Here is a 22,472-nt window from a genome sequence, read left to right as displayed (position 1 = left end):
TGCAACTGGATAACATTTTATATTTTGGATTATCCCGTTAACACAAGCACGTGAGGGTCTACATCATATTCCCATTTAATTGAGTCAAATTTAACTAAAAGTGCTATTTTCCCTACGCACCCGTTACCCACTCCCCGCTGTCCCCACTTCACTCTGAGTAGGATCAAGAGCAATTTAAATGTCAGCCTTTCCATTCAATGAGTGTGTGCTTGCTCTCTCGAGAGACTCAGATGGAGAAATGTGATGCTGCACTTCTCTCTTGCCTCTCTCAGTGTAAACATCTTGTCATCACATGTGATTCTGGTGTTTAAAAATAAGTATTGTCATATGAAGTGGCTTCTAAACTAAGTCAACTATTTTGTCTATTCTTAACTGAAAAATCTGTTCAATTTTATAGGAGAAGTTAGCCGTGTTGAACTTAGAGCCAGCATGTTGATATCCAATATACCATGCCTTCCTAAGGGGTTTCAGAGGTAATATGACAACCCAAGAATCAAGCTGACTTTAGATTCTTGGTCTTATAAGAGAAGTCAAAATTAGTAGGAGTCTGAATGGCTGCTTTCAAAAAGCATATAATCTAATTGGGGAGAATACCTATAGTGGAAAGATCATCTATAAAACAATTCATAGTAAAGGATGTAAAGAATCGTGAGGATAAATGGCAGTTGCATATTAGAATGGCCCCAGTTTCAAGCCTTCCGTCCTGTTGTCCCCATAAATACAATCATTTGTCAGGCAGTGAGTCCAGATTTTTGGTTTAGGAAAAAATGGTATCGATATCATTAGAGGGGATGTGAACATGTGAAAATGGTTTTATCCATAGGGGTTTCTTAGAAGTAGTGAATTGTGATTTAATAGGTAGTTAGAGGTGGTAAAAGGTACAAGGACATTTCAGATGGGGCAGATGTTATAAGCATGAAACACGGAGGTGTAATTGATCAAGCAAACTGTTTATCTTTTCATTTGGCCAGATGATCAGGGATTGATGTGTCACAGGAGATGAGGGTAGTAAGGACCGTGACCAGCAGACTGAGGAGCAAGATCAATTCTCTTGACCATTATCTGTTCCTCATCCTACTCACAACTGTTAATGGAGAGCATGGAGACCCTTTTAGATTACTCTCTAACCCATCTGGTGCTTACATTTAAATCGTGATTTTTATTGGAAACACCTGTTTTTTTAATGATTTTTTTTTCTCGTGTAAAAATTAGATCGGATGTGGCTATGTGATTATTTTCTAATCTCTTGTAGAATCAGTGTGATGTAATAGAAACAGGCAGAAACACATCAGGAAACCAGGGTTCTGGCACCTCTCTGTCATTTATTACTTCCATGAGCCTAGGCAAGTCAGTGTACCTCTCTAAGTCTTAGTTTCCTCTCCTCTAAAATGTTATACGAGAATCAGAGGTTTTCATGCTTATACTTTTTCTTTTCTTCTTTTTAATGAAACTTTTTACAAGTGAAACTTTATTCAAAACCCTATTGTTAAAAACAGCTGATCTCCTTAAGGCGGGGGCAGAGAGGTAGCAGCTCCAACTGGCTACCCAACCCCTTCTCCCCAAAGTTCTTTCCAGGAGTCTTAAGGCTGAGAAGAACACAGGTGGGAAATCCCTGGGCTAGACCCCTAAGGTCCCTTCTAGAATTAATATTTTCTGATACTTACATTGATAAACAGTAGAATTTCTTTAAAAAAATAAACAATTTTGAGGAGGTAACACAGTACTAAAGGTAATATACACTCATTGCACATCTACATTGTGTAAACTATTACGAGGTACAAGAGACAATATGAAGAGAAAAGCAGATAAATACACTTGAAGTGTATTTGAAGAGTAAGGGGGGAACAAGAGAGAGCTTCTGTGATTGTTTATAACCCAATTCATACTATACAGAGATTCAGGGCAACAAGATTGTCTCTCTAAAAATTTTTACGGAGATGTGAGAAGAAAGGAAAATGAGTGTTTCAATTCTGCAAGAATGTTTAAAAATTTGTTTCGTTTATGTTTTGAATGGGAGATAGATGTACACATGGTACTAAAATCCAAAAGGAACAAAAGGATATGAACTAAAAAGACTCTCTCTGACCCCTGTAGCCATTCTTTGGAGGCAATCACTATGGCTAGCTTGTGTAAGCGTCCCAAAGTTTTTAGAAGCACTTGCAGATGTTTGAGCGTATTAGTCTCCTGGGGCTGCTGTAACAAATGAGCACAAACTGGGTGGCTTAGAACAACAGAAATACATTCTCTCTCAGTCCTGGAGGCCAGAAGTTTGAAATCACTGTCGCGGGGCTGAAATCAAGGGCTGGCAGGGCTGCGCTCCCTCCAGAGGCTCGGGGGGAGTGTCCCTTCCTTTCTTGTTCCAGCTGATGTTGCTTGCCAGCCATCCTTCCCTGTTTGGTGGCTCCATCACTCCAGGTTCAAGGCCAGCATCTTCAAATCTCTCTCTGCTCTGTCGTCACATAGTCTTCTCTCTCTGTGTGGTCTCCCTCCGATTCTCTCATGTGGATACATGTGATTGAATTTAGGGCTCACCTGGATGATTCAGGGTAATCGTGCCATCTCAAGATCCTTAATCACATCTGCAAAGACTATGTCGTATAAGGTAGTGTTCACAAATTCCAGGGATTAGGATGTGAATATCCTTTGGGGGGCTATTTTTCAGCCTACTACAACAGTAAAATGAATAGTATACTATACATACTTTTCTGGACCTTGCTTCTAATAGTGAACAACTGAAATAACCTAAGGGTCCATTAATTCAGGACTGGTTCAGTAAATTATAATACATCCATCAGATGCAAAAAGGTGTAACCACTAAGAGGAACGAAGTGGACCTGCTGACATGGAACCATAGTCACTATAAAGCAGAAAAAAGCAATTTGGAGAGATGCATATGAGCAAAGTGAAACTTTGGAGAGATATACGTCAAACTTAAAAGTGGCCTCCCCTGGGGAGTGGGACTTTTTTATGTTATACCTTTGTACTGTTGGAATTTTAAAATCAAACATGTTCTTTAATAATGCAGGTATTTTATAATAAATCCAGAAGAAAATGGACTTGCATTTAGTTTTTCTGGATGAATTATGTTGCAGAAGTAATAGAGGGTTGTTAAAATTTAACCTTTTGAAAATTTGTTTCCCAGATAGCAGACCCTACACTAGCTGAAATGGGAAAAAACTTGAAGGAGGCCATGAAGATGCTAGAGGACAGTCAGAGGTGAGCCTGTGGAACAGAAGTGACCCATTAAATGTGTTCAACTTGCTGTGAAACTGACAGCACTAGTTTCCTTCTGTTAAAGACACCTCTTGGTCTGTCATACAGAGTGAAGTAAGTCAGAAAGAGAAAGACAAATACCGTATGCTAACACATATATATGGAATCTAAGAAAAAAAAATGTCATGAAGAACCTAGGGGTAAGATGGGAATAAAGACACAGACCTACTAGAGAATGGACTTGGATATGGGGAGGGGGAAGGGTAAGCTGTGACAAAGCGAGAGAGAGGCATGGACATATATACACTACCAAACGTAAGGTAGATAGCTCGTGGGAAGCAGCTGCATAGCACAGGGAGATCAGCTCGGTGCTTTGTCACCACCTAAAGGGGTGGGATAGGGAGGGTGGGAGTGAGGGAGACGCAAGAGGGAAGAGATATGGGAACATATGTGTATGTATAACTGATTCACTTTGTTATAAAGCAGAAACTAACACCATTGTAAAGCAATTATACTCCAATAAAGATGAAAAAAAAAAGACACCTCTTGGTTTCAGAACGTCACACTTAGCTTCAGCTGAATTTAAAATTGGTATTTGTCTTGGGTATAAGGTGCTTTGTAATTAAAGGATTTTGAAATTAAGGGACAGGACTTATAATTTTCAGTCCTGCCTACTAAGAGTTTCATTTATTTAATATATTGACTTGAATCTATAAATACTTCTTACTGTATATTCAGGTCATATAGGGCATCAACTAACCAAGAAGTGGCTTGAAGTATTATTATATTTTTAATATTATTTTCCTGAAACTAAACCCTACCCCAGCCTGGGGCTGGGACGAGAAGGCGAGATGTGTGTTTCAAATCTCATATCAGTTACTAAGAGGTTGTGAGCAACATTATCACATGTTCATGCTCAAATGTTAGAAGGTTAACAGTTTTTTATTTCGTTTAAATTAGAAGAACAGAGGAGGAAAATGGAAAGAAGCTCCTATCAGGGGATATTCCAGGGCCACTGCAAGGCAGGTAGGTGGCAATGAAGATAAGTACCTTTACTTAGGGTGTACACTTTCTTTAAACCAAGATTTTACCATCACTGACTTACAATTTTAGTTTTAATGAGCACAAAGCAAATTGAGAGTTATATGTAGTGTAACAGAAAACTGAAATGCCATTGGTTGGTTGGTGATAACGCTAAACCTACTGTTTCTCCCCCTTTCCCGTTCAGAGTTTAACACAACCTTGTAACTCAGAAGTGATACGCAAACTCATAACTCAGCTATCACACTTGATTCATCCTTGAAACCAGTAATCTGTTTGGTAGACTGAGCTTTATTGTGAGAGTTATTTTAACTTGATAAGATTTATCATTTTATTATATAGTAAATGAAAGGAAAATGTCAACTCTAATTTATTAGCAGAGTGGTTTATTTTTTGGCAACTAAAGCAAATCTGTCAAGTGTTTGTGACTTGAGCTATCAGGGAAGAAGTCAGAAAAATAAGTAGTTATCCAACTAACATTTTCACAGGATGTTAGCACTCAATCTGGAGTTATCTGGAGTTAAAGTCCCGGCCCAGTTTCCCTCAGACAAACTTATTATTTTTTTTATAACCAGGAAACTGTACGTAGGTAAATAGTACAACTCCCTTAAGTTGTCCTTTGACTTGAATATAAATATGTACAATAAGTATGTTGCAAAAGAGTAGTATAGAGGAAGGATCCCAGTGTGCCAATAAATGTCACATCTAACACACCCAGATACTAATTTTTTTTTTGGCTGCGTTGGGTCTTCGTTGCTGCGCACAGGCTTTCTCTAGTTGCAGCAAGCAGGGGCTGCTCTTCGCTGCAGTGTGCTGGCTTCTCATTGCAGTGGCTTCTCTTGTTGCAGAGTACGGGCTCTAGGCACGCGGGCCTCAGTAGTTTTGGCTCACTGGCTCTAGAGCGCAGGCTCAGTAGTTGTGGCGCACGGGCTTAGTTGCTCTGCGGCATGTGGGATCTTCCCAGACCAGGACTCGAACCCGTGTCCCCTGCAGTGGCAGGTGGATTCTTAACCACTGTGCCACCAGGGAAGTCCCCAGGTACTAACGTTTTAAAATAAGCACTCCTGCTTGTAGATGAAGGGTGCTGACTTGAAGTCCTCTACGGGTGAAGTTCATTCTCCAGCTGAGAACAGGAACCAAATCTTGTAAGTCTCCTCATCCCAGGCCTACTGAAGGGAATTAAAGCGTTCCACTCATCCCACAGAAGTTTCCCTAGAAGACATACTACCAAGAACATCCGTAATTCTCAGAGTGGGAGGGCATTAATGTCACCAGTCAGGAGTACTCACACTAATAATGCTAATAGCCAGCGCCTGAGATAGCAGTTCCCCAGGCGTGGCATTCGGTGCTTTTCATGGACTAACAGCATCCTCACAGTTGTATAATGTAGGGCTTCGTGAGTTTCAGTAGCTTGCTCGAGGTCATGTGGCCTCATCTCTACACAATGTCCAAGGATCAGAGTCCCTCACACGTGAAGGTCAGCACCTTGAGGAAGATAGGTTTGGGGACATTGTTTTGATGGTGCTTTTTGAAAAGAGATAACTTTTTTGGGGGGGTGCTGCATTGGGTCTTCATTGCTGCGCATGGGCTTTCTCTAGTTGCGGCAAGTGGGGGCTACTCTTTGTTGCAGTGCGCAGGCTTCTCATTGCAGTGGCTTCTCTTGTTGCAGAGCACAAGCTCTAGGTGCACGGGCTTCAGTAGTTGTGGCTCACGGGCTCTAGAGCACAGGCTCAGTAGTTGTGGCACACGGGCTTAGTGGCTCCACGGCATGTGGGATCTTCCTGGACCAGAGCTCGAACACATGTCCCCTGCATTGGCAGGCAGATTCTGAACCACTGTGCCACCAGGGAAGCCCGAAAGAGAGAACTTTTTATTAGTCACATTCTCATTAATAAAGTGATAGTATTTTGACATCACATGTTTTACAAGTTGCCTTGCCATTGCTTAGAACTTCACCTTTCACATTCTTCTCATAAGTTTCCACCTCCTCATGTGATGAGCGTTTAAAAACATATCTTGGATAGAAGTAAGTGTTTACACTGCAAGTGAATCTGCAGTTTCCCCAGCTTGGGGAAGAGGTAATAATAAATCATGCTTGCATTTCATGTTTAGCTCTGTTAGAACAAACAGACAAGACTCCCACATGGAGAGAAACTAGATACACCAGTGGCACTGGAGTATTCTTGCTGCTTTTGTGACCTTCCAACAGCTTATAAGGACTACTTCGGCCCTTATTACATGCTTATTAAATAGTCTCCAAGATTCAAATGAACAGGTAGAGAAATATTGCTAAAGCAGGTGAAATTTTTAAAAATCAAATTAATATTTAGGCAGAAGATTAATCACAAGTAAGGTTATATTCAGAATTCAGTTGATAATTTGAGGTTTGTTTTAAAAATGATGTATACTGTATCTCAAAACACATTATTTCTTTCGTAGCTCCTCAGTTAAAAAAGAAAACATGTCAAGCTAATTTAGATGAGAGAAGATAGTGAGAGACTGGTGAGGGATGTGTGCTGTTTCCACCTGTTTGTCAGCTGTTTTTCTGTTCCGCAGTGGACAGGACATGGTGAGCATCCTCCAGTTAGTTCAGAATCTGATGCACGGAGATGAAGATGAGGAGCCCCAGAGTACCCGGTAATGGAGAACAGTTGGCAGCTTCTGTTTGAAAGTATATGTGTTCTTGATTTTGATAATGATTGCATTCTCACAAGTTGCTGCAGTAATAAGCTATATTTAATTCCTAGTTACATGTGATATTAAAATGATGTTCAGTTTCTTCAGAGAGACATTGACGTATTTTAGATAATATATTTTGTAAAAGGAAGTCATTTACTAAAATCTTGTCGTTTTTATGGTCTTGTGTCTTAGGGAGGGGCTGGCACAGGGGCCAGAGCATAGCTGCTGTGTGCTTTTCTGTTTCTGACTGCTTCTGCTCCTGTGCTTCCGCCTCTGATTGCTGAGAAGTGCTGCAGCTGAATTCATTGGTGGCAGGCCACTTTGTGAATCATCTGTTTATTTTATTTCTGTTTATGCATCTATCAAGCAATTTATTTAGTTTCATTTTCTGTTTAATAGTTTTAAATTTAATTTTTTTGGAGTAAGTAATTCATTCTTCCAGTTCAAATTTCAAAAGATAGAAAGGGTGTATACACAAAGGCAATTTTCCTTCTTACCTCTGCCTCCCTACCTTGTTCTCCTTCCTAGAGATAAGTTGCCAGTTTCTTGTGTATTCGTCAGAGATATTTCATGTGTATGTACACCCAAGCAAAATGTCTGTGCTCACCCCCTCCAGTACCTAAATACTATGCATGTTGTTCTGTGACTTGCTATTTTCATTTATGTCTTGGAGTTCCTGGCATAGCAGTATACAAGGAGCTTTCTCCTTTAAGAGCTGTTTAGTGTTACTCTAAATGGATGAGCCATATTTTATTTAACTAGTCTCCTTTTCATGTTTTACTCTTACGAACATTCCTACAGCCAGTAACTCTGTACATGTGTCATTTCTCATAGAAGAAGTGTTTCTGTAGATTAAAGTCCTAGAAGTGGGATTGCTGGGCCAGATAAGTTTATGCATTTGTAAATTTGACAGATATTGCCAAATTTCCCTTCGTGGAATTGTGCCCATTCACATTCCCACCCATAATGTGTGAGAGTACATCTTTCCCCACACCTTTGCCTGAAAGGGTATTAGCAGACTTAAGGATCGTTGCCAGTCTGATAGGTGAGAAATGATATTTCAGCATAGTTTTAGTTTGCATTTTTTTTATGAACCAGATTAAGTGTCTTTTTGTATGTTTTAAGACACATTTATATTCCCTATTCTATGAACTGTCTCCTTTGCCCAGTATCCTGTCAATTTTTTGTTTTTTTCTTTTTACATTTATTCTTTATAAGGGAAATTAGTCCATCCACTTTAATAATATGTAAAACAATACCTAGTTCCCCTTGAATGTGCTGTGTTGTTATAAATAGCTATTTAATGCAGGGAATTGATCTTCGTCTGTTGATTATTAAATTTTCTGCACATTTTAGCTCTACTCTCCATAGTTCTTCAACTGGTATTTAATTTAAAAAACTTTTTTGGAGAAAATTATTCAAAAACAGTTTGTGTATTTAGTTGGTATTCAATAAAAAGGATATTTATCTCCTAGGACTTGAATTTAAAAAAAAAATTTCCCCCCAAACTATTAATACCTTATGCATTGAATTTTCTAAATGTATCTCAGTGTCTGCCTTCTAGGCCATTAAATGCATTTCAAGTCTGACAGAAATTTCTGTGGAATAATGTGTCTCTGTGTTTTATATATTTATGCTTTGACTAATACTTTTTTTTTAATCTAATAAATTTTGATTAACAGAATCCAGAATATTGGAGAACAAGGTCATATAGCTTTGTTGGGGCACAGTCTGGGAGCTTACATTTCAACTCTGGACAAAGAGAAGCTGAGAAAACTTACAACTAGGATACTTTCAGACACTACCTTATGGCTATGCAGAATTTTCAGGTAATAAGTTTTTAGTTTCTGGTAAAGACATTTATGCGTTGGTTATAGACTGTGAGAGATCTATTTTCTGGAGCTATGCTACCTGGGTTCAGCTCTGCCTCTTCCCTTTCCTCTTGGAAGCGTTGCTTAACCACTCCATGCCTCAGTTTCCTTATCTATGAAATGGGGATAGCCTTAATATCTATTTGATGACATTGTTGTGAGGATTACATGAACTAATGAATTAATACATGTAAAGAGCTGAGAACATGAGCACATACATGTTGGATAATGTCCACAGTTACTTGTTCTTAAGATTCCTAATTGGCACATGTTGATAGAAGGTACAGCAGTGGAATAGGTTCAAGTATTTTTAATCAAAGTATTAGCTGTGCTTTAGTAAAAAGGAAATGCTGTCGTAAGGAAGATGAGTATGTGTTATGAAATTGAAATTTGCTTTATACTGTGATAATATTGGCATTATTAAGGAATTCTAGCAGACTAAGGAGTCAGTAGAAGAAATGGGACCAATGGTATTTTGTGTTTATTTATGCTATTACGTTTATGGAAAAGGAATGTTTACCTAACGTTGGAACATTTAACTTAGGAGACTTATTTTCAGATGCTGGGAAAGAGCTTGACCTGGCGAGAGTATGAATTTGCCTAACTGTATGGCAAAGGAGAAATTTTCTTCTGTTCTAATAAAAATCCAATACCTGTAACTGAAAATCTCTCTGTCCTTCTTTTTGGAGAATGAGAAGAATAAAATGTCCCAGGCAGATATTAGTGAAAGCAAAAGTTAGGCTGACTAGCATTTTTGACAGTTTCACTTAACTTTGGATGTTTTAGGGCTGAAACTACTAAGAACCATGCCTGCATTATCCAGTGCTGGCTTTATTGTAAAGTAAGCCAGTGCATGATCTTCAGCCTTTTTATATCTGAGGGATTCCCATTCTCTACTGGTTTTCATAGTTTCTGCTCTTTCTGGAGCTGGGTGTGGATGAGGGGTCATTGCCTCTGTTCTTTATAACCTCCAGCTGCAGTGAGGTGTCAGCCCACTGAGATGAGGGTGATTCCGATCTCCTTTCACTGAGATAGGAATTGAGAAAAGAATTACTTCCATGGTTATAAGACTGGGATATAATATCAGAGATAAGAACATACTGACATATGGGTGTCTCTTAACAGGTATGAAAATGGCTGTGCTTATTTCCACGAAGAAGAAAGAGAAGGACTTGCAAAGATCTGTAGGCTTGCCATTCATTCCCGTTATGAAGACTTTGTGGTGGATGGGTTCAATGTGTTATATAACAAGACGCCTGTTATATATCTAAGTGCTGCTGCTAGGCCTGGCCTGGGCCAGTACCTCTGTAATCAGGTAATGCGGCATAAGGTGGATATTTTAAAGAAACGATGTTTTGTTCTGTCCTGGAAGTTTTTCTTTAGCTGCTGTTTTTTTCAAGTGAAAAGAAAGGTGATTTTCTTATAAGCTTGTTTTGTCATTATTATGTATAAATGTGTATTAATAAATTTAGATATATATATATGTATTTTTTTTTAGTTGCCCAAAGGCAACCACAGTCAACACGTTACTTTATTTCCTTTCAGACTTGGCTTAATCAGAGTGTATGTGTGTTTTTACATAGCTATAGCTGGCTTTTTTCACTTACTGTTATACAGGTTCATATCATGTTTTACCAGTTCTCCAAAGTAAAGTATGTTTTTAATATCTTCATAATATTCCTTCAAGTGAGTATATAGTATTTTAACTGTTTCCCTTTTGGGTAATTAGAGTGTTCACATTCTTTTGCTTTTTATGACCATTTTGAGGAAGTGCTCTTCGTATAGTGCTTTTATGGACATCTTTGTGCATGAAGCTTTTCTATACTTTGGGTTGTATTCCTCAGATGGATTTTCAGAGCCAGTCTAGAATTATTAGATCAAAGAGCATTACCTTTTTTTTTTTTTTTTTTGCATTACCATTTTTTAAAGTTCATGGTAGCCTGATTACAGGGCTACCTTGAGTCAAGAACTTGTTAAGCCTCTTGGCCAAGAATGTTTTAAAGTAAAACCCATAGGATTGGAGGGGTTGGCTTTTGTAAGATGGAGGAGTCCAGGGAGATACATAGGGGAAACTCAGGGCTTAAGTTTATTCTGAGCTGTGGTCATTGGTGGCAAGAAATTATGTCCTCTTCTTGAGGGTGTACAAAATAAGGAGTTTTATAATATCTCTGTAGAAACATGAAACAAATTACTTATTGAGTACCTACTGTAGGCCAGGCTCTTATGGACCCAGAGCTGTCTTGGAACAGCAGTCCAATCTGCGAAAGATGTGTGAGAGTGTTCTGTTAAGTGGGAAAGGTAGGTGGCAGAATAGTCATGTTCATGTTTTAAAAAGTGTGTACATGCTTATATGCATATGTTTTTTATACCTAGAAAAATATATGTATTTTTGCCTAGCAATTATCTGCTTATGGGGGGGGATTTTCACTTTTAATTTCTGTAATTTTTTATTGTGTGTTTTACTTGGGTTTCACTTTCATAATTTAAAAGAAAAATTCTTTAAGGGGATAAAGTGTGAATAAAGTGCTTGTTAAATTTTTGGTCTTTAAATGCTTCCAAGTTTTAGTTATACAGAGCAATATGCTGCAAATGTTAAAAAAATTCCTAAAACATATACTCCTTAAGGATTTGGAAGCTAAAAATGAGGAATATAAAATTTATTCGACAATTACTGTCTCCATAACGCTGACTTCATTTCTCTCAAGAGATGTACATCTGCTAGTCCATATCTATTGCTTTTTAGGAATGGGTGGACCCATAAATAAGATATTGTACTTTGAATGCCTTTAGCCGGTGTTATTTACCACTTATCCTTGGAGGAAGGATTCTGAATTATCCCCCCAAATGCTCATATTGCGAGTTCCTAAGGAGAGAGAATATTTAAAAAGAATAATTGTGACTTAGAGCCACAATCTTTTGGGGACATAAGGGAATGGTGACAAAGATCTTTCTTGTAAAATTGCATGTTTCTTCTTGCAGCTTGGCTTGCCCTTCCCCTGCTTGTGTCGTGTACCCTGTAACACTATGTTTGGATCCCAGCATCAGATGGTGAGTTCTTTAGGTTTATAAAATAATAAAGAATTGTGTTTTGAAACCGTACCTTCCTTTAAACTGCAGTTCTGTTTGCTGGCCTCCAGATAATTATTAGCTTATTCATGGATTGCTTAGATCTTCCTATTGCATAATACATGCTGCCAGGTTTGAATGTCCAGGAAGATTGGCTGGCATAAAGGTGAGGAGCACCTGGCTCTTAAGGAATCTTGTAATCACTGTATCACCTGTTTTAAGTAGAAACATGGAGTCCAGTTAAGCCTCAGAAATTCCTTCTAAAGCTCATTCTTTCAAATGGTTATCACTGTTGCCTGGATTTGTGAATGGGCAGATTTTGATTATTGTAATCCTTGGCATTGGATTCTGCTTATTTTTAGACATGCAAGTGATAAGCCTTTCCATACTGAAGTCAGAAGCAAAAGAGATAGGTTTTAGGGTTCTGCGTTTCTTTTTTTCTTTTTTCTTTTTTTTGCCATACGCGGGCCTCTCACTGTTGTGGCCTCTCCCATTGCGGAGCACAGGCTCCGGACGCTCAGGCTCAGCAGCCATGGCTCAGGGGCCCAGCCGCTCTGCGGCATGTGGGATCTTCCCGGACCGGGGCACGAACCCGTGTCCCCTGCATCGGCAGGTGGACTCCCAACAACTGTGCCACCAGGGAAGCCCTCTGCATTTCTTTTTCAAGGTAGTTAGATTTTCTGGTTCAGATACGTCAATGAGTAATATCAGAGATACATTTTTGGTTGTTTTTGGTGGGGGGGTGGGGGTTTGAGAGAACATTCTTTTTTATTTTAAATGTTTAAAACTAGAGAAATGTTGGTTCTGTATGTCCAGTTTCTAACTTGAATCTCATTTAACTGATTTTTCTAGTTAGTCTTCAAGGAAAACGATTTTATTTTCACAACTGTGATTGGAGAAAAAAGGAAAATGGTCAAGAAAAGAATTGCTCTGATAAATTTTGAGAGTCATCTTCTTTTAGAAGTTAGAATTTTTCAGTGTATACGCTTTTGTGCTGGTTGTCTCATGTTTTTGTGGTTTGTCTTTCAATCCCAGGACGTTGCCTTCCTGGAGAAACTGATTAAAGATGACATAGAACGAGGAAAACTGCCCCTGTTGCTTGTTGCAAATGCTGGTAGGTATCATGAACCTGAATCTTCCATTTTGGACATACAAGAAAGAGGCTAGATAGTTAGCCTAAAAGAGATCAAGTCTTAAGAATGTTTGTGTGCCACATGTTTAAGGAAGGTCGGTATCAGCACTGTGGTGAGAATTACAGTACTAAAGTTTTAGCTCATTAGATTCCCTTAATTGTTGGTTCGTTTTGGGAGTTCTTGTTTGTGTGTATATACTTTTTCATTTAGGTTGTGCTTCTCTATTCCTTCATATGCTTCCTTTCTAAATTGAATTTTTTTTTTTTTTTTTTTTGGCTGTGTTGGGTCTTCGTTGCTGCACGCAGGTTTTTCTCTAGTTGCAGCGAGCAGGGGCTATTCTTTGTTGCATGTGTGGGCTTCTCATTGTGGTGGCTTCTCTTGTTGCAGAGCACGGGCTCTAGGTGCACAGGCTTCAGTAGTTGTGGCATGTGGGCTCAGTAGTTGTGGCTCGCAGGCTCTAGAGCACAGGCTCAGTAGTTGTGGCGCACGGGCTTAGTTGCTCCGTGGCATATGGGATCTTCCTGGCCCAGGGCTCAAACCCGTGTTCCCTGCATTGGCAGGTGGATTCTTAACCACTGTGCCACCAGGGAAGCCCTAAATTAAATTCTTAAATGTCACATTTAAATGTCCACCTTTGAGACAGCTGGTCAGCTACCACTTTCTGCTGTGCTCACCACATTGTATTCAGCATTGTACTTGAAGCTCTAGATAGTGGAGTAAGGCAAGAAAAATAATTAAATGACATACAGTTTGGAAAGGAAGAATAAACTGTCTTTATTTGCAGATGGCATGATTGTATAGGTAGAAAGTCCTAAGGAAACCACAAAGAACAGCCATTGGAACTAATAAGCAGATCTATCAAGCTTGCAATGAACAATTGAAATTTAAATGCCATTCATAATAGCATCAAGAAAAAAACCTTTATGGATAAATTTAACAAAATAAGGCAAGATGTGTACACTGAAAACTACAGAATGTTGCTGAGAGAAATTCAAGAAGACCCAAATAAATGGAACAATATGGCATGTGCATGGGTTGAAAGACGCAATATTATTAAGTCATATCTCCCCAAATTAATCTATAGATTCAACTCAATCCTTATCAAAATCTCAGCAGACTTCCCATTTCTTATAGAAATTGATGAGCTGATTTTAAAATTTATATGGACATAAAAGGATCTAAGAAGAGACAAAATAATTGTGAAAAAGAACAACACTGGAAGACTTATCCTATCTGACTTTTAGACTTACTGTACAGCTACAAATAAAAGAGTGTGAGATTGGGCTTCCCTGGTGGTGCAGTGGTTGAGAGTCTGCCTGCAGATTCAGGGGACACGGGTTCATGCCCCGGTCCGGGAAGATCCCACATGCCGCGGGGCAGCTGGGCCCGTGAGCCATGGCCGCTAAGCCTGCGCGTCCGGAGCCTGTGCTCCGCAACAGGAGAGGCCACAACAGTGAGAGGCCTGCGTACCGCAAAAAAAAAAAAAAAGAAAGAAACATAACCAGTCTACTATCAATCACTTAATAGATGGGAGAGGCTGCAGTTTACACGTGATTGAGTGGTTTACCAGTGTGACTACATTGTCACCAGAGTGCACGTCCCAGTGGTTAGCAAGCGGGCGTTGCCACAAAAGGAAGAGAGCCCGAATGTGGTCCAGTCACTTAAACACGGCACAATGCTTTATGTTTTGATGGCTCATGTGACACAACCCATGCGTTGGCCTTTGATCTTGTTTCAACTAAACTAAATGTGTCATTTTAGATTTTTTTTTAAAATTTGAGACAAATTTGGATGGGGGGAGGAGTGGAGTTGTCAGCCCTTTTCCTGGCATAACCCCTGCAAAAGAAGCACTTGTATTAGTTGTGTTTGTTGAAGAGCGTTAGAAATCTTGTTAGGTGGGTTCTGCTAACTGGAAATTTAGGACAGTTGGGAGAATGTGTGACTGTGCCTTTTACTAAAGGCTCTGTGAGGAGGATCTGCCCAGCAAAGCCTGCAGTGTAAACAGATCACCTAGGGAATGGGTTAAAGTGTGTAATATGTTTCAACTGACTTCAGAATGCTTTCTATACTAAAACAAAATACCTCTCGGGAATTCCCTGGTGGTCTAGTGGTTAGGATTCTGCGCGTTCACTGCCATGGCCTGGGTTCAATTCCTGGTCAGGGAACTGAGATCCTGCAAGCCGTGCAGTGCAGCAAAAAACAAAAAAGAAAACAAACAAAAAAACCACAAAGGACCTCTCAAATTTGGTTAAAACAAACAAAACAAATTCATCTATGTATTTTTTTATAGAGAGCACACCTAAATAAAAATTACCCAGAAAGTGATAAAAAGTAAGTGTGGAAAAGGGATATCTTGGGCAAATGCTAACGAAACACAAGTACTGTAGCAAGGTTGCTGTGAGATAAAGTAGACTTCATATTAATAATGATTCATGGCATCTACTCAGAGATATAACAGGTATGAATGCTTATGAATATAACTTTGAAATATATAAAGGAAAAGTTGATAGAATACAAGTATAAATTGACAAAACCACAATCTTGGTGGGAGACTTGAATATATTTCTCATGAAACATCAGATCAAGTAAATAGAAAATAAGTATATAGAGGATTTAAATAACACAGTTAACAAGTTTGATTTTATAGATACATATAGTGAACAATACACACTCTTCAAAACTTGAATAACCAGTTTGCAAAAGTTGATTTTAAGCCAGTCCACAAAGAAAATCTCAATAAAACAGAGCTACAGTGTTACTTCTCTCATAGGGAGATAATGTATATAGAAGCTTTTATCATGCTGCAAAGACTCAGAAAATATTTGTTTTAGTATCCTTTCTTGTGTGTTTTATCCTAGGAACTGCAGCAGTAGGGCACACAGATAAGATTGGGCGTTTGAAAGAGCTCTGTGAGCAGTACGGCATATGGCTCCACGTGAAAGGGTGAGTGGAGGGGAATTTGGCTGCATGGTGGGCTGGCAGAGTGCCCAGGAGGAGCTCACTTTGTCGTCACATGTATCACTAAGGGCTCTTTGGCTTGCAGATTACAAAATTACCCAAATTGGCTTAAGCAAGAAGTTTTATTGGCTCCCATAGCTAAGAAGACAAGTGTTAGGATTGGCCTTAGGCACCACGTCAGCCGGGTCACTTGGCTGAAGTTCCTCCATGGTGGTGGCTCCGTCTGTAGATAGCCTTTCCTGTTCTGGTGCAGAGTTGCTGCAGCAACTCCATCCGCCTTTCCAGGTGTGTGCAGAGGGTCAGAAGTCCCAGCAGGAGTCTCATACTGAGCCAGTTGCTGTGGCGAGGGAAATGTAACACTCTTAATAGTTTAGGTGATTTGTGAAGCTGTGGTCTCATAGAGGAGATTGGGGTGGCTTCCCAGAAGGCCATTGGACTGCTGCTAAGAGAAGAGAGGGGAGAGGATGCAGGGCAGCCCAAGTAGTCCATTTCCAGGACATCATACACGTACACGGTGCGTTGCTTTTTAATTTGTCCCTCTGGGAAAGAATGATGACTGGGAAATAATACTGGTATCTACCAAAGATATAAAATAATATAAAATAAGACACCCATTACACTAAGTAAGTAGATGACACCCCCTGAAATACGTTTTGATTAAAATGCATTTTCCAGGTTTTCCTGAAAGTTGTATATGTACCACACTTTATGTTGCTGTTATAAAAGCTACCAACACAGCTGAAAGACATGTAAATGTCAGTGTGGAACAGCACAGCCCTTTTTAAAAAACTTTTTTAAATTTAAAATGTGTATTTAGTGAATAAGCAGCAGTAAATAATTAGTTCTTAGGTCTGTGTTTTTTCTTCCAGTGTGAATCTGGCAACATTGGCTCTAGGTTATGTCTCCTCATCAGTGCTGGTATGTTGTTGATTTACTAAATACTGTGTTTTTAAGAAGGAATTTAACATCACTTAATCCCTGATGGCTTTTCACAGTTTTTATGAATGGAGAAAGGTGTTGGGTTTAGTGTATCCTGATAGTGTAACAAGAAGTTGTTCTCTCTGTGGTAGGCTGCAACCAAATGTGACAGCATGACGTTGACTCCAGGCCCATGGCTGGGTTTGCCAGCAGTTCCTGCTGTGACGCTTTATAAGCACGACGATCCTGCCTTGGTAAGCTTACTCTCACTGGGGAGTGGCTAATAATCATTGGGTCTGGGGGCAAAATACAGAAAAAGGAAAAAGTGAACACTTTCCTTAATGTTACCTCTGTGACTTTTTTTTTGAAAAAAATGTTTTTGACATAAATGAAACTATGCCATATATATTTTTCTATTTAGTCTCCCCATACTACCCCATGTGTATGAAAAACTTTTTATCACTGTGTAATATTACATCACTTGAGTACCACAGTTATTTAATCATTCTCCATTTGTGAACTTTTAGGCTGTTTTCAAATTTTTGTTACTAAAATAATGAGCATCATTCTGTGTTTCAAATTATTCCTTACACTGGGTTCCCAGAAGTGGAATTAATAATGAGTAAGAGTATTTTAAGGTTCTTGATCCACATTGTCTAAAAGGTTGTAACATGATATAGTTTTTAAAAGCATAGTGGTGGTTCTTGTTAGTGGATCAGTTAGTGAGAGGCATATGCAAAATAAGCTTTCATTGATTCTTCTTAAACAGTTAATACCTTGCTCCGGTGATAATGGCCAGGTGTTTGAGGATGCTCAGAACAGCCTTGGGAGGGGCCGCTTGAATGGCTAAGTGCTCCAGCTCTGGGATGAACCCATTTGGATTCTCATCTTGGCTTTGCCACATCTTAGCCGTGAACCCTTAGACAAAGCAAGGTCTCTGAGCTAAGTTGCCTAGAATACTTACCTCATGGAGTTGTTTGATGATCAAATGAATAATGCAAGCCAAGTGCCTGCATAGCATCTGACACAAACCAAGTGCATAGTAAATGGTAACTAGTTAGTTCTGCTATGTGATTTCATTGGCTTTGATTAATAAACCCATATTGGCTTTTTTAGACTTTAGTTGCCGGTCTTACATCAAATAAGCCAACAGACAAGCTCCGTGCTCTGCCACTGTGGTTGTCTTTACAATACTTGGGACTTGATGGGATTGTGGAGAGAATTAAGCATGCCTGTCAGCTGGTGAGTAGAAACCTGAAGTTCAAATGAGTCACAGATACTCCATGGCAAAAACAGAGACAGAAAAATGCTTCATTGATTTACCCTCCCCCCAATACCTTGTTGTCTGGATTTCCCATCTCATAAGCAAGCAGACTAATTTCCCTGCATATATAGGTTTCTTGTTCAAAGTTCTGGGAGAGACTGCTGGGGCTGTCCCAGCATTTGTGTCCATATGAAATCAGATTAAAATGAATGCTGGTGTCAGCATGGGGGAGAAAAGAAGTCCCAAGGTGACAGCGAAGGAGTGGAGAAGAATGCAGAAGCTGGGATAAATGTTCCACTTGACTGACCGACTCTTGAGGGTAAAGAAATATGATGGTTGAGGGGAGTAAGGCTGGCATGGATATTTTTAACAGCCACCAGCTTGGGCTCCCAAATTGCAAGGCTCTAGGGACAATTTTAATTCTCTGTTTGAGGTGTTCTAATTGTGAAAAATATATAATTATGTTGTAGTTTAGAAAGCAAAAAAAATGCCATATTTACACAGTTTGAGAGCTGAATTCTACCTAAGTCTAAAGCATGATGTCACCTTTCTGTACCTCCAATTCCTCACCTGTAGAATAGGGGTGATGATGTGATGGAAGATTGTTATGAGGACTTAGTTCGTAAATGTAAAGCTCTTATAGCAGCACCTAGTCATATAGGAAGGTATGCAGATAGTTTTAAAAATAAATCTTTGTTTTAAATATGTTCTTGGAATTGACACTTCCTCATGTCATTTTTATATTTAAGAAAAATTAGTATTTTCATATTACTGTAGCAGGAGTCCTTTGGTTTATAATATTAGGATAGTTCATTTTAACATTAGTTTCTAATGAAATAGAAACATTCTAAATGAAGTAGTTTCATTTTTATATTAAGTAATATTAAGATTTATGTTCATTATGTTTACAGAAGCACCACATTTTTAAAAACATTTTCTCACAGGGCTGTTGGCTCACATCTTGAGGTTTGGTCCTTTGGAAGGAGAAGCCTTCATCGCCATGGTAACTAAGTCAGTTTGGGGAAGGTTTGGGCACTCCAGGGAGAGTTTTTCAATTCCCTTCAGTGTTTTTCAATTCCCTTCAGTGTTTTTCAATTCAATTCAATGGGGCGCAGGAAAATAATGATGACAATTAGCCACCAAACACTTGAGGTCACTGCAGCTCTGGCATCTTCCTGCCAGCAAACGCTGTGGCGGATCTCAAACCCTCCTGAGCACTTGACTCTGCTGCTGATTCACTGCTGCTAAATGCACATGTGAAAACCGCATGGAGGTTTAGCAGGTGTGGTCGCCTGTGTCCAGTCCTGCCTTTGTAGTCCGCACCAGGTCACATGTTTCCTGAAAGCAAAAATCAGTGTCCTTCTTTTCTTCCTCCTTCTCATCTTCGTCTTCGTGGGAAGCAGTTCCTGAGCATTTACTCAGTGCCAGGCGCTGCGCAGCACCGTGGATGCAGGCTCTCACTTGGTCCCTACAGCTTCCCCAGAATATAAGGTCCACTGATAACATATTAATTAGTTTTCATGAGGGGTTTTCCTGTGTCCAACACTCAAATAAACATCTGTTGAATTAATGACCCCCAGGCCATGCAGTATATGTTATTTTGTCCCCACATTAGTGATGAGAGAGCTGGGATTGAGATATTAACGATGATGACAGTCGTCATCACTTACGTAATGCATGCCACGTTCTAGACACCTAACGTATATCAACTTGTGGAGGATAGATACTGTCACCCCACTATGTAGTTGAGGGAACGGAAGCACAGAGAGGCTGAGAAACTTGTCCAAGGTCATAGCTAGTAAGTGGCAGATAAGTAATTTACCCACAGTCCCACAGGTGGTAAGGGGCAGAGCCAGGTTTTGAACCCAGATGTGGTTATTCCAGACCCTACGCTCCTGACCAACTCTTAACGGTGCTATGCACTCTCATTTACCTTTGCTCTTCCTCCCAATATCAATACGGTGCCTTGCACACATTTGCACTCGGTAGTTTGGTTTTGTTTTTTTTCTGTTTTTGTTTTTGTTTTTTAACATTTCCTTGGCCACGCCATGTGGTATGTGGAATCTTAGTTCCCAACCATGGATTGAACCCACACCCCTTGCATTGGAAGCACAGAGTCTTAACCACTGGACCACCAGGGAAGCCCCTGGTTTTTTGTTTTTTGTTTTTGTTTTTGAGGTATAATTGACATATAACATTATATTCATTTCAGGAGTACATCATAATGATTTGATATTTGTATGCATTGTTAAAATATCACCGCAATACGTCTAGTTAACATCCATCACCACACATACTTAACAAAAAATTTTCTTTTCTTGTGATAAAGACCTTTAAGATTTATTCTCTTAGCAACTTTCAAACATGCAATACAGTATTAAAGTTATTACAGGGGCTTCCCTGGTGGCGCAGTGGTTAAGAGTCCACCTGCTGATGCAGGGGACACGGGTTTGTGCCCCGGTCCGGGAGGATGCCACATGCCGTGGAGCGGCTGGGCCTGTGGGCCATGGCCGCTGGGCCTGCGCGTCCGGAGCCTGTGCTCCGCAACGGGAGAGGCCACAGCGGTGAGAGGCCCGCGTACTGCCAAAAAAAAAAAAAAAAAAAAAAGTTACTACAGTATTGGGAATTCCCTGGTATTCCAGTGGTTAGGACTTTGTGCTTCTACTGCTGGGCCCTGGTTTCAGTCCCCAGTCGGGGAACTAAGATTCTGCAAGCAGCAAGTTGTGGTCAGAAAAAAAAAGTTACTACAGTATTATTGACTATATTCCCCATGACTCATTTTTAATAACTGCTGTTTGTACCTTTTGATCCCTTTCACCCACCCACCGCCAGCCCCCGCCTCTAGCAACCACCAGTCTTCTCTGTAGCTATGAGCTTTGTTTTGTTTTGTTTTAGATTTCACATGTAAGTGAGATCATATGGTATTTGTCTTTGTCTGAATTATTTCACTTAGCATAATGCCCTTAAGGTCTACCCATGTTGTTGCAAATGACAAGATTTCATTCTTTTTTATGGCTGATTATTTTCCATTGTGTGTGTGTTTGTGTGTGTGTGTGTGTGTGTGTGTGTGTGTGTGTGTGTGTGTGTGTATCCCATCTCCTTTATCCATTCATCCTTTGATGGACACTTAAGTTGTTTCCGTATCTTGGTGATCATAAATAATGCTGCAGTGAACATATCTTGTTGAATTAGCATTTTCATGTTCTTCAGTTCAGATAACCCACGTGGACTTGCTGGATCATATGGTTGTTCTATTTTTAATTTTTTGCAGAAGCTCCATATGTTTTCCACAGTGGCTGCACCAATTTACATTCCAACCAACAGTTCACAAGCATTCCTTTTTCTCCACATTCTTGTGAACACTTGTCATTTCTTGTCTTTTTGATGACAGCCATTCTAACAGGTGTGAGGTGATATCTCATTGTACTTTTGATTTGCATTTCCCTGATGATTAGCGAAGTTGAGCATCTTTACGTGTGCCTGTTGTCCATCTCTATGTCTGGAAAAATGTCTATTCAGATCTTCTGACCATTTTTTAATTGGATTGTTTGGTTTTTTGCTGTTGAATTGTATGAGTTATTTGTATATTTTGGATATTAACCCCTTATCAAATAAATGATTTGCAAATATTTTCTCCCATTTCATAGGTTCCCTTTTCATTTTGTTGATTATTTCCTTTGCTGTGCAGAAGCTTTTTAGTCTGACATAGTCTGCTTGTTTAATTTTGCTTTTGTTGCCTTGCACTCAGTAGTTTTTGAATCAATGAATGACCTATATTGCTAATATGACAAATTCACATATGTCTCATTAGAAAAAGCTTTTCTGGAACCACTAAATGTAACTTTTAACTGAAATATTGGGGAATATTTGCAGATGTTTAAATGCAAAAATTGGCAGCTGAAATTAGAAATCATCAAGTTGCAGATGGCTTTATCTGCCTGAGATCCTTGTTTGCAGACCTGCAAAGACCCTCATAAAAACCGCTTCTGGGCTTCCCTTGTGGCGCAGTGGTTGAGAGTCCGCCTGCTCATGCAGGGGACATGGGTTCATGCCCTGGTCCGGGAAGATCCCACATGCTGCGGAGCGGCTAGGCCCATGAGCCATGGCCGCTGAGCCTGCGCATCCGGAGCCTGTGCTCCGCAACAGGAGAGGCCACAACAGTGAGAGGCCTGCGTACCGCAAAAAAAAAACCCCACAAAAAACGCTTCTTAATATGAAATTACATAAGCTGTTTTTCTGTCATTTGCAGAGTCAGCGATTGCAAGAAAGTTTGAAGAAAGTGAACCACGTCAAAATCTTGGTATAGTATATAATTTGATCTGTTTTTTG

General features: G+C 39.7%; 1 protein-coding gene across 4 annotated transcripts in view; it reads left to right on the top strand.

The window, feature by feature from the left end:
- Nucleotides 1-22,472, top strand: part of PDXDC1 (pyridoxal dependent decarboxylase domain containing 1) — a 50,126-nt gene that overhangs the window by 10,509 nt on the left and 17,145 nt on the right. For 3 of the 4 annotated variants that reach the window (XR_013831499.1, XM_079944076.1, XM_079944077.1), the window contains exons 2-13: nt 3,143-3,216; nt 4,174-4,239; nt 6,811-6,891; nt 8,616-8,762; nt 9,930-10,119; nt 11,784-11,852; nt 12,906-12,984; nt 15,862-15,946; nt 16,831-16,879; nt 17,032-17,133; nt 17,996-18,121; nt 22,393-22,443. Coding sequence is in view for 3 of the 4 variants with exons in the window: in XM_079944076.1 (XP_079800202.1) it covers nt 3,143-3,216; nt 4,174-4,239; nt 6,811-6,891; nt 8,616-8,762; nt 9,930-10,119; nt 11,784-11,852; nt 12,906-12,984; nt 15,862-15,946; nt 16,831-16,879; nt 17,032-17,133; nt 17,996-18,121; nt 22,393-22,443 (1,119 nt within the window). In the remaining variant the exon portion in view is untranslated. The remainder of the gene's footprint in view (nt 1-3,142; nt 3,217-4,173; nt 4,240-6,810; nt 6,892-8,615; nt 8,763-9,929; nt 10,120-11,783; nt 11,853-12,905; nt 12,985-15,861; nt 15,947-16,830; nt 16,880-17,031; nt 17,134-17,995; nt 18,122-22,392; nt 22,444-22,472) is intronic. The other variant, XM_079944078.1, reaches the window with a different exon arrangement.

Source organism: Stenella coeruleoalba, assembly GCF_951394435.1.
Source record: "Stenella coeruleoalba genome assembly, chromosome: 15".
Taxonomy (NCBI): domain Eukaryota; kingdom Metazoa; phylum Chordata; class Mammalia; order Artiodactyla; family Delphinidae; genus Stenella; species Stenella coeruleoalba.
This window is presented reverse-complemented; position numbering and strand designations above follow the sequence as displayed.